General features: G+C 44.5%; 1 protein-coding gene and 1 long non-coding RNA gene across 3 annotated transcripts in view; one reads left to right on the forward strand and one right to left on the reverse strand.

Annotated features, from left to right (window-relative positions):
• Positions 1-12,956, forward strand: part of UNKL (unk like zinc finger) — a 513,314-nt gene that overhangs the window by 29,528 nt on the left and 470,830 nt on the right. Inside the window, exon 3 of one of the 2 annotated variants that reach the window (XM_078664930.1) lies at positions 9,871-10,047. The exons of the other annotated variant lie outside the window; for it this stretch is intronic. Within the exon in view, the coding sequence (XP_078521056.1) occupies positions 9,871-10,047 (177 nt within the window). The remainder of the gene's footprint in view (positions 1-9,870; positions 10,048-12,956) is intronic. 2 annotated transcript variants of the gene reach the window in all.
• The window catches only part of LOC144786015 (uncharacterized), a 352,278-nt gene continuing 343,793 nt past the window's right edge, over positions 4,472-12,956 (reverse strand). Inside the window, exon 5 of the long non-coding RNA XR_013602075.1 lies at positions 4,472-4,720. This is a non-coding gene — a long non-coding RNA (uncharacterized LOC144786015). The remainder of the gene's footprint in view (positions 4,721-12,956) is intronic.

The following is a 12,956-nucleotide window of genomic DNA, read 5'->3' on the forward strand; positions in this document are numbered from 1 at the left end:
CCATTGAGTGTCTTGTTTTCCATATCTGTAAGGCCCGATAATGCAATGGCCCTGGGAATATTGCTTGAATAGTAGAGGATAAAAGGCCTACAGTACGGGCTGACATTCTCAGATAAACACTGGTTGACCTGAGAGTATTTTTTATCTCCTTTCGTAGCCTCTTCAGCTTCTCTTTCAGTAACCTCAATACCCCTTCCACTGTGTCTACTATAAAATTCAGAAACTGTGTTTGCTGACTTGTAACAAACTGCGTCTTAGTTTTGTTTATCACAAAACCCAAATCCTCCAAAAGTCTCACTTCTAAATTTGTATGGAAAATATTCTCACTCCTGTTCTGGTCTATAATCAAAATGTTGTCCAAATAAATGGTCAGACGAACACCTCTCTCCCTCAAACAAGCAGCTCTTCGTAAAACACCAAGGTGCCGACGAGAGGCCGAAAGGCAGACACACAAACTTCCACAACTTCTTCCTTAACTGGTACCCCAAAAACCTCCAATGATTCTCCCAAATCGGAACCGTCAGATAAGCATCTTTCAGGTCCAACCATGTCATCCAATCCCCTTTTTGCAACACATCCTTCAACAGGTGTATCACTTCCATCTTAAAATGATGGTAAACCACCAAGTTGTTCAGCTCTTGCAAACTTTTTACTGGACGTATATCCTTGTCCTTTTTCTCCACAAGGAATATATTGCTTATAAAACCATCCACTCATTCTTCTTCCATCACAACTCCTTTTTCAATCAATTTCTGAACCTTCAAATCCATCAGCTTCATTAGATTTTTCCGGAAAGACCAGCCTTCTAGGCATACACTTTTCCCCTGGCCTTCCTACAAACTATTCGAAATCCACAAACAGTCTTTACACCCACGGATTCCTTGTAATCAGCAACCAATTAAAAAAATCTGGGCATGTCTGCTGCCCAATTTTATGGGGATAACAGAGTGGTCCTGACTTACCCATTGATCTTCTGTCCTTCTGTGCCCACAGTTGTATCTTCCCCAAGCTCTCTGCGGGTAAAATCCACCTCTGCATTAAGATTACTGTCCCTGATGGCCTCTAAATCCTCAAGTAAAGGAGACTCTTATGATACCTTGACCACGGCTGGAGAAAAGACTCCTTGTTCTTCTGGCCATTCCCAAAACACTCTCCTGAAACACCTCTTTAATTTCGGTCTGAGATTTCTGAAGGGAGCTAAAAGCACCCACATATCTAGAAAGATCCTTAATAAAGGCATCGGCAACGACAGACCATTAGCAGATCTTTGCGTGCTAGGTCTACTAATTTACGATCTATTTTTAACAGGTTGCTTTTCCTTTTTTCATTAGACAATACCATACTGGGGTTGCCTAGAAGGCAAATTGTCCTCTGAATCCACTGTCAAAGCTCCTCCACATCAATGCAGTTCTTGGCCGCACACGTAGCCCGACAGCACAACCTCAATATAATCTCCTATGCCGACGACACTCTGCTGATCCTCTCCCTCACCAAGGACCCCATCACCGCCAAAGCCAACATCCACGAAGGAATGAAGGTTGTCGCCGACTGGATGAAGACCAGCCGTCTGAAGCTGAACTCAGACAAGACGGAGGTCCTCATCCTTGGCCCCAACCCTTCATTCACCCTGGGATGACTCCTGGTGGCCGACTGCACTGGGGGTAGCCCAGACACCTACCGACCACGCACGCAACCTGGGAATCATCCTTATCTCAATGCTCTCAATGACCAAGCAAGTCAACGCCGTCTCCTCCTCCTGCTTCAACACCCTCCGCAAGATCTACAGATGGATCCCGACAGATACAAGAAAGACAGTCACCCAGGCTCTCGTCAGCAGCAGACTCGACTACGGAAACACTTTCTACATGGGAGCCCCGACTAAGCTCATCAAACGACTATACAACGCATTCAAAACGCCTCGGCACGACTGATCCTCGACGTGCCACACCACGGCCACATCACCCCTCACCTGAGAAACCTGCACTGGCTCCCCGTCAACCAGAGGATATCCTTCAAGCTCCTCATCCACTCACACAAGGCACTCCACAAGAACGGCCCAGCCTACCTCAACAGACAGCTCTATTTCTACATCCGCAACCGCCAGCTACGCTCCGCTGACCTCTCACTCGCCACCGTCCCGCGCATCCGTAGAACAACCACTTGTGGGAGATCCTTCTCCCACCTCGCCTCCAAGACATGGAACACCCTCCCACTGAGCCTACTACAGATCCAAGACCTGCTGACCTTTAGGAGGGTACTCAAGACCTGGCTGTTCGCTCAGTAGCACCCCCCCACAGCGCCTTGAGACCCTCACTGGTATGTAGTGCGCCTTACAAATGATTGATTGATTGAGCACATAATCTTCATCAGTGGACTCACTATGTCTAAAATCCTGTCCTGGCATGACCGTAGACCCTTATCAAGGCCCTTCCTGAGGTCACAACCCCCTTTAGTAATGAAAGCAATTATCTTAGCATCTAGCTCCTGTGTCGCCAAAACTTTCGTATCCACTGTGGTTTTCGGTTATTCCAACCTCAATCTGACCCGAACTTCCTTGGGTATCTCGCTTCTAATCCAGTATTGAATATATTACGCCACATGATCAGAGGGTGACAACTCAAGAGATAATGGGGGTTTAACTAATAAATGGTTGACATATTCTGTCAAAGTGTCCCATCCTCCTTTTTCAGCTTGCCCTCTGGTGGCTTGTTCCCTTTCATAGAGCCAACATCATCTTCCGACTTAACATGTGAAGAACAACAGAGTTCCATCTACACACTTCTGGAGGAGTTGTCACAAATGACCATTTTGTGTTTGTGCCCTTTTGATCTTTTAGCACTGACCTAATCTGTGCCTATTTCCTGCCCTTCCTTGATGCCTGCAGCATCATCCAATTGCCTGTCAGTACAGCAAACATGTTCTACCAAAGTGGATTTCTTTTTCTTTGCCATACCCTCACTGGTTGTCACATGCTTCCTCTTACGAGAGGCCTTGTTACCAGATTTATTGACCAACTGTGCCTCAAAAAATGATCTTCCTCAGTGTTAGGGGTCTTTCAGGCCAGCGTTTCTAACTTTCTGTCCATTCTTTGCGACACCTCAGTAGTTATTTTTCAATAACTTAATTAAGTTTATGCTCCAGAGAAAAATCCTGTGACCCCTCACCTTGCTCCATGATGAGGTTGTAAAATTAATTTGGCAAGTTTTTGAACCAAAACACTCTTCAATTCTAAACCATCCTTAAACCTCAAATGTACACTCTGTTAAAATATCTGTCACCACAGCACTCAACAACTCCTAGGAAAGTTGACATTTCAGATATAAAAAATACCTGAAATGTTTTAAAATATTTCTAGCAAAACTACCCAAGCGTCCGATCACATTTACAAACTCCAACTAACGAAGTGTATCGTACGTAAAGAAAAACCGACAAACAAGAATTTCACCTGCAAAGCATGAGCGGTTCGCGGTCTAGCATTCCAAGGTCGCTACCATGCACACACAGCCACAATTGTCAGTCTAGATGTTAAAGCTGTTGCCAAGGCCCCTGGCAGTTTGCGGATATCAACCATATAAAGTACCGGTTGAAAATGTGAAAACAGTGCAGATAGGCCTCATCTAAAATACAAGTAAAAGAAATCTCTTGATCACTGAATCTTTCGCCCCCTTCCCCCATGAAGGCCAGCGCTTCCCCCCCCTACAACAATAGCGCAGCGGACTCAATGGTTAAAAAACAAATCAATTCAACCACACGCTGTATGTGACTTATAAAACAGCATTTGTCCTTGATTGAAAATCACAAACATGCCCATAAATCACACAAGCAATCCATTACACATAAAAGGCAACAAATATACGCGCAGGTATAAATAAGTGCCCCTCATAAGAACTTATCTGAGTGAGCAGCAGCAATAAAAGAAGAAAGAGAACTGGTTGCTGGGGTTTTTTATTATGTTAGATTGTGTTAAGATTCTAATTTCTAGAAGCTTTAAAGATGCCTCAGAGTAGTGGCAATAAAGGATTTACCGCATAATATTGGCTTCCGGGGCTTGACCTAAAATATCAAGCATGAATGTATTGTTTCTTGATCCAGTTTAATATCAAGTGATATTAGAGTGATATAGTCAACAGCTGCTGTTTTTTTCCCATTAAAGTTCAGCAAGTTAAACCTGATGCAATTGAACAGATGAGAATGTCCTATTAAGTACTGGAGCATATTGGTTTCAGCGTAGAAAACACCAAAATTATTAGGTTATGTAATGTTCCATTTCGGGGGGCTAACTGCACACTACTTATTAAACACAATAAATACCAAACCCCATTGTATCGGTTTGTATCTGATTCAATAATTATCGATCACTCTTCCAGGACACTCCTAATTATAGCCTTGATTGGGAGAATCGAAATTTGCCTAGCTTAGTAACAGTAAGTTTCAATTCTATTAAGGACACGGAGGCGAGGATTATGCTGTTCTTTCTTCGCTTTAATTATAACATTTTCTCACAGCAGCTTCAAAAAACAGTCATCAACATTTTTATCCCACTGAAGGGGAAAAAACAATCCATATGAACTACAATATCCATGAGTTCATAAGGTAATATCAGCTATCAGTCCTTTCACAGTGTCTACAACTCCAAGAAAGACCCCTCGTCAACGTTGTCCTTCCTCTTACTTCGCGCGTACGCCTTTGAGTCACTGATCTTGTTTGAAACCATCATGTCCTGAAACAAAAAAATACTGTGTAAAGAGTCTGAAAAGTCGGTATTGCCAAATACAAACTGCATTCAAGAGACACTGCCAGCAGAATTACACAAACTATGCAACAAAGTAGAAAAATAATTACTTACCGCCATACGTGCGGGTTTGCACCACAGTGCCGAGGGTGGGATAAACCTCGCCTCTGTGTCCTTCATAGACTTGAAACTTACCGTTACTAAGCTAGGCAAATTTCGATTCTATGTCCGGACCGGAGGCTCCGAATATGCTACTTTAAAGCTTACTCACCACCAAACGTGCCAGATCGACTACTGGTTTGAAATAGAACCGTTTGAACATAGAATCCGAAGACCAATCCGCTGCTCGCATCAAGTCTTTTAAGGGAGCTCCTGAGGAAAAAGCCGTTGAAGCCAACACACCCCTAGCTGAATGGGCGCCGAATTGCTTTGTGTCTATACCCGCCTCCTGCATGACCCAACGCACCCACCTAGCAATGGTGGGGGAAGAGACTGCCTTGTGTGGTTTCCTTAAAGCAATAAGAAGTTGTCTTTAGCCCTGAGGGCGTTATTCTGAGGTTAAGTCCTAGTATGACTTGAGGCACTGCACAACACATAGCTTGGGCATATCAACAAAAGCCAGATACAAAACTGTCCTGGAAGCAAATTCCGTTCTCCGGCCAATCATAAAAGTCACCCCTCTGGGGGAAAAAACTCGTGTTGAAACGTCCAATGCCCGCACATCCAAAACTCTGCGACAAGAGACTAAACATAGGAGCATTGCTAATTTAGCCGAGATTTCCTTCAAGGAAAGATACTTGTTATGCTGCCAAGACAAAACCAGATTAAGGACTAAATTGACATCCCACAAAACCGAGTAGCGCGGCTCCGGGGGTAAAGATAAATGTATATCCCGCAAGAATCGACGAACAAAAGGATGTTCTTCCACCGGGAAACCATCAATCGGTGTGTGACCTACAGAGATAGCGGAACACATAGCTTTGATGGTCCCATACGCCAGACCATCGGACGCCAGCTCTGCCAAGAAATTCAAGATAGGAACGATTCCTGCGACCACGGGCTCCAAATCCCGTCTAAGACACCAACGTAGCCACTTCATCCAGGCTGACCGATAGCGCTTAGAGGTGCTGCTAGCCCAGGCCTTCGACAAAAGGTCCTCAGCCAGTCCCGAAAGTCCTGGGAGTGACCAGCGTCTCCTGAAAGGCGCTATGCCATGAGGCGGAGAGAGCCCTGAGCGACCACGTGATGCTGTTCTCCGTTCGGATTCCGAAGAAGATGAGGAAAGAGGGGGGAGTAGGAATGGAAAATCCCAAGACAGTTCCAGAAGAACTGGAAACCAAACTTGGTACCTCCAAAGCGGAGTCACCAGGACCACCTCTGACGGCGGAGCTGATCCGCCAACCTCACGATCCTGGAGAAAGGAGGGAATGCATAACACCGTTCCAGACCCCACTCCTGCAGGAAAGCGTCCGTAGGCTGCGCTAGAGGGTCCGGTCTCCAGCTGAAGATCGTTGGAAGCTGATGGGCCAGGCGAGATGCGAATTGGTCTAGCGAAAAAGGGCCCCAGAGACCGACCAACCACCTAAAAACCTGTGCATCCAGTTTCCACTGACTGGAGTCCCTCAAATGATGGGAATGCCAATCTGCAATCTGATTGGCTTGACCCGGCATATACTCTGCCGTTACCGAGATTTGGGGAGCCAAACAGAAACCCCAAAACTGCTTCGCCAAGTTCGCCAGGGCTTCAGAGTGAGGTCCCCCCAGGTGGTTGATGTAACGCACCGTGGAGACTTTGTCCATTCAGAGTAGGACACATGAGCGAACCCTGTCCCAGCACTGGACCGTGAATGAACCTGCCAGAAGTTCCAGGCAGTTGATGTGGAGCTCTTGCTCGTCTAACGACCAAACGCCTCTAGTAGAAAAATCGCCGCAGCGAGCTCCCCACCCCGACCTGCTGGCGTCGGACTTGATGATAATGTCCGGAGCGGTCCAAAAAATGGCCCTGCCATTCCAGACATCCATATGGGCCAGCCACCAGGACTTCTCCTCCTTGACCTCGTCCGACAGCGGAACCATCTGGTCGTGCGAGAAACCTCTCCTGAGGTGGTGCGATGCAACGTACGATAGTGCAGGGGCCCTGGAAAGATTGCCTGGATGGACGAGGAAAGCAGCTCCACCACCCAGGCAATCTGACGGAGAGAAGTATGGGTCCTGTAGACTGTTTGACGCAACAGATGCCGAATCTTGGCCATCTTCCGAGACGGGAGACTCAGATGCGCGGATCTAATCAACTACGAACCCCAAGAAGATTATGTTTTACATCGGGGAGAGAACTGACTTGTCCCCATTGTAATGAACCCCAAACTCTGCAGAAGGGAAACTGTCAGCTGCACCTGCGCGGTCAACGTCTGAGGGCACTGTGCCACGAGGAGGATGTCGTTCAAGTAGACAGTCATCCGTACCCCTTGATTCCGCAGGAACTCCACTACAGGGTGAAGGACTTTGTGATGCACCAGGATGCGTGAGATAGTTAGCGAGTTAGTTAGTTTGTTAATGATGGAGTTGGTTAGGTAGTGAGAGAGTGAGTGAGAGACTTAGTGAGAGAAAGTTATTCAGTGAGAGAGTTAGTTAGTGAGAGAGTTATTTAGTGAGAGAGGGAGATAATTAGAGAGTCAGTTATTGAGAGAGAGTCCATGAGAGAGGGAGAGAAAGAGAGCGAGTTAGAGAGTTAGTTTGAAGAGGGAGAGTCCGTGAGAGAGAGAGTTAGAATTAGTGTTTTTAAAGTGAGTTAGATAGTGAGAGAGTTAGTGAGAGGGAGTTAGATAGTTACACCAGACCTCTTGTGACAAACATAACTGTGCAGTATGCACAGATGTCATGGGCACACAATTACAAGTGAAGATCACAGCAAAAACGTAAACTTCTAACTATTATACTACAAGGACTAGGGGACATTGCAACATGCCAGTAGCTAAGGGCAGTCAAACATGCACAGCAGCTCCACGGCAGTGAACTCGATGGATGACATACTCACAATGCACAAAAAGTCATGCTCGGTACATGAAGAATGTTCACATTATGGAAAGGTGGCATTTAAGACGCCTGTTACATCTGCATTGACTGTATGTCTTTCATGGTTCGTCCGGCCACGTGATTGCCTGCCAATGGTGGAACAATGTAGACCGGGTGATGGTAAGGGGAAGGCGATAATGCAGCCTTTAAAGGGGGGGAGGGGCTGTTGGCGACGAGGGTCTGCCTCCACCAACCCTTCTGGGCACCTAGTCTGCCCCAGATCAAAGCCGCCTGGAGCTGCTCAGCAAGTCCTGGGGATGTGTCAAACCTTCCATGGTCTCTCGCGATGCAGACACTTCACACACGAGCTGGAAACCCACTCTATGAAAGCTCATTTTACTGCTCACCCTGAGTGACCGCTCCTCCGAATGTGGAAAGAGTGTAGAAATTGGGGTCACGAGGAGGTTTGAAGGCGTACTCAGGGCAAAAACTTTAGAAAAAGCACCATTTGAAATTCTCAAACTACGCAGTCACTGGGAGTCTCAGCCGAGGTGCCAAGGAACGTATGAACAATTTCTGAAAATTAGCATCTCACACTTACGATGTAAATCTACAGGCACGTTCGAGATCAGTCTAAAGGTATTACATTTGGACAATTTTAAAGGAGCTCTTTTCTAAAATAAACCACTGACAAATTCACTACCTCAGCACATCTGCAAAAGGGTTTGCAGCCCACTTGAGGTAAGCGCCCACATGCATGTGAGGCACTGGGAACCCTCGTCATAGCCCTAGCCTGTGACAGGTGTTCCCATGGCAGACCCGTAGCTGTGCATAGCAAGGTCCCTGGGTCCAGCTTTACAAGGGGTCCTGGTGGTGACGACAGAACACGAACCGTGAAGCTGAAGATCTGCTTTTCCCCTCCTAGTAGCGAATGCTTGTCTGCAGTGAACGTGCAGGGAGCAAGCGCTGCCATTAGGGGGCAGTGTGAGCACAAAAATAGGCTTTTGGAAGGCATGCACTGGGGCGTGACGGCCTGAGGCAAGCTACCTTAATGGTGTCAAAACAAATGTGAACAAGTAAAGCAAGCGCGACTGCAAAAGTTAGAGTACTCGTGCATGCAGAGCGTTTGCCTTGTGGGAGCGAGCAGCGGCAGGCACAATAATTGAAAACAGATGGTGCCGCTGCTCGCTCCAGCAAAGCAAAGGCTCTGCATGCACGAGTACTTATTGGAAACAGTGCAAAACATGCACGAGTTTCCAACAAAGAACAGAGCGATGAAAATAGGTCCCTCCTAAGCAGCGATTGCGCGCTGCGTAGGCGAGACCTAAAAATAGTAATATAGATGGGTCAAAACTGGGTTTCAAGAGACATTTTAGACAGCTATAGCATCATTGTAGTTGTTCATAAAGGCACTTGGAGACCAGAGGCTAAAATGTCCCCTTTAATAACTGCTAACCCATCTGTATTCTGTCATGGTTGAGCAGATTTAAACTGATCCTGTGGTTCATCTGTGTAGGGGGAGAAGAGCCATGGGCGAACCGTAGATCATAAGAAATCCATTTATGCACACCTGGAGAATAACTGAAACAACACCAGACTGACAAATGTGTCCCAACAACCTTTAGAAAGTGGATAGAGGATAGTTCACAGAGCAAAGACATCAGTAGCACACTTTTAATCTGAAACGTATTGTAATGGTTGCCCACACTCCTTAAGTACGAAATGGCAGGTGCAGTTTTTGTGAAGACCTCTGATTTTATAATTTACATATAATTGGACATGGATTCATATCGTCATAATTTGCACCCTAAATATAATGTTTTTGTACTGTTTTTTATTTTCTTGGTGATATTTAGAGATTTGTAGAACAAATCTGATGCATTCTCACACATTTATGTATGGCTCTGTGATCGCCTTTTTTTTTGTTATTTGCTAATCACAGCAAATTTCCGTAGCAGTATGCAAATTTTATGCAGAAAGTGAAATTTTACCCCAATGGCAAAGAAGATTTCTGAATAATAACTACTTGCACAAGGCCACCACTTTAATAAAAGAATACATTTTTACTAATACGTTCATATTGATTTTTCAGAAGAAAGTGATTTTACAGGTTTTCTCTTTTGCAGTTGTCCTTATTTACATCGTACGACAGGGGACACTGAAAGAAAATATCACCTAAGGTATTACAAGACTGGCACATGTATCCATGAAACAGATGCTCGTGGACATTGTGTTAAGAATGGACTCCATTGTGCCTTTGCTCATGGTCCTCATGACCTGAGGCCACCGGTATACGATATAAGGTAATTTTAATGTCTCTTATTTAAATATACATTCTTTTTCCTAAGCAGCGTTTGTTTATTTTGAGTGATATTGGAAAGCCGTATGAATTTTAAATATGGTGAATTAAATAAATAAATGTGATATTAAATAAAAATGATATTGTAGATACATGGGCTCCATTCATACATTTGAATTTCCACTTTAAATAAAATAAGAAAGATATTCACAAATTTGTATAGAAGACCATCATTGATGTTTCTTCTGTAGATGTAATTGCACTTCACTTCCAAATTCCACTTTTTCCACTGTAAGTTGACTCTTGTGGAGTCCACCATTTAATATTCAATGTATTGCAGGTAATTCCCCTTTAAAGTGATACCGTGATTGTGAGGGTATGTTCTGGTGTTTTGTGAGTGGAGTCTTGTCGAACAATTTTATGTATTTATATTTTAAGCTTTTGAGTGTAGTGCACATACAAGACACTGAGATTAGAAGTGCTGAATATTGACTCCCCTACAAATCAGAAATTGATGCAGCAAAGGCAAGAGCTGTGATATTGTGTCTCACCTTGGCGCTGCAGTGTCTTTCAACAATTTTCGTGGAGGGATTTGGTTTGGATGGTTTGTTTGTGTTTAATCTTTTGTCTCCCTGCCTGGTTTACAAGCGTTGTCATCTATGAAAAGTATACTTCCTCTATGGGACAAAGTGGGTTTGGTTGCGCATTCCTTGGGAATATTAGGTATGGGTTTTTTAATGGTGTGTGGTGGCGGATTTCTCTCCCAATTTTAGTGTGTTACTCAGAAACTGGACGATTTTCCATCACTATTCATTGCCAGACTGCAAAGACTTTGCTGTTAACAAATTCTACTTAGCTTCTATTCTATTCGATTTATTAAACGCATGGCTACCCAGAGGCCTAATATCCAACTGGCACTTATCCGCCACTGAATCTAAGCACTAAGTCCCAAGGTCAGACAACTTCACGTAAAGCCAAGCTTCCAGTGATTTTCTAAAAATAGGTTCTTGGTCCATTTGGCACAGCCTAGTCGGCAAGGGCTTCCTTAACTTAACTCCAGTAAAGAAAATGGAGTGTCATCCCACTTTCACTCTACAAATATTTGAAACTTTCTTGAGTTGTGCATTTTTGGACCTTTATGTCCTACCAGGGATATAGGGCTGCACTAAATAGTGTAGTAGTTAAAGGCCTTTTTTTGTGATAGGCCCTCTGAGCAATGTAGAGGGTCTTGAACGGGACTCTTTGTTCAGTCGAGATCTAATGAAGTTCTGCCAGCGCATTCTGTAGCGATGGACATTTAGGAATATTTAGAAGGGGACGGGCTCCCGCATTTTATATTCTATGTAGCCTCCTAATTACATAGTGCAGGAGCCAAAATACAGTGAGTTCTTATACCGACTACCCTGGAAACGAACCATCAGTACAGAGGCTTACCGACTTTGTGGTAAATCCCCGGAGACCATTGTCCACCAAATCTGCATTTGCAAAGCAAGTCTGAAGGATAGAAGAACGATATTAAGATCAGCATTCAATCAGACTTCAACAGAAAATGAATCGCTTAACAGACTGTATCACATTTGAGGAGAACAGTGCACTCTGAACATGCTCCTAACCCAAACCTATGTTAACCTAGCCTCTGTACTGCGACCCCCAGCAGCACACAAAAAGGCGGCAGCTAACACGACGGAGCACACAAGCACAACGTTTTTGCTTGCACAAAATTCTGTCTGCACTGCCACTTTAACGAAAACTGGAAAGAATTGGGCCGATGATGCCCTGCTTCAGTACGGATAAGCCCGGCACACCATGCATTTTAAACTGACTCTTTTGAACAATTGTTTCTGTTTACAGTTACATATTGATATATTGCAGAATGTTTCTTTTTTTTAAAATAGTTTGTAATAACTGTTTTTTAGTACACAGATATTAATTAACTAACACATGAATGAAAATAAACTTAAAACTTGAGTTGGGCTTTTGTGGACCTCTGTGTCCTACCAGGGATATAGGGCTGCACTAAGTAGTGTATCAGCCAAGGGCCTTTCTTGTGATGGGCCCTCTGAGCGATGCAGAGGGCCTTGAACTGGACCCGTTGTTCAGTCGGGAGCCAATGAAGTTCTGCCAGCGCATTCTGTACCAATTGAAGTCTAGGAATATTTAGAAGGAGAGAAGTTGCTGCATTTTGTATTATCTGTAACCTCTTAATTACATAGTGTGAGAAGCCAAAGTACAGAGTTCTCCTAGTCCAGGTGAGATTTCACAAGTGCCTGTACGATCACCCTTTTGGACGGAACGGATGAAGATCTAATACTTTCCTGAGCATTCTGAGTAACCCATACCAACTGGCTGAAAGTTTCCTCGCTTGGGATTCCATTGTGAGTGTATTGTCTAGCCAGACACCAAAATTCTTTATGGTGGTTTTATGACTAGTTGGATTTCCAAAACCGTCTGGCCAGGCAAACATCGGCTGATTGTTAATGTTGTTGCCCAACAGCATCATCTTGGTTTTTCCACCCTTAAGCTCGAGACAGCACCTGGCCATCCCATTATCCGCTTCCTTTAGACTGGGTGAGAGTTGTGATTTTGTTCAGTGCCCTGTGGAGAAGGATAGCAATATTTTGGTATCATCCACTTTCAAAATGATTGAGAATCCAAATGATTGTACAGTCTCGGCAAAGGGACGCATATTGACATTAAAAAGAGTGGGGCTTGGTGACGAGCTTGTACAATGGAACGTAAAGGTTGTTTAACTCCATGGGAAAACTGCGGAGGCCTCCAGGTCTGCTGAAAACGTGAATTATTGGAAGTCCCTAAGTAACATCAAATGTACTTTGCCATGGCTATATATATTTTATCTTTGAGAGCGCAATATGCTTTACCTTAATAGTATTACTCTTGTAAAAATGAACCATA

This window comes from Lissotriton helveticus, chromosome 10 (genome assembly GCF_964261635.1).
Source record: "Lissotriton helveticus chromosome 10, aLisHel1.1, whole genome shotgun sequence".
Taxonomy (NCBI): Eukaryota; Metazoa; Chordata; class Amphibia; order Caudata; family Salamandridae; genus Lissotriton; species Lissotriton helveticus.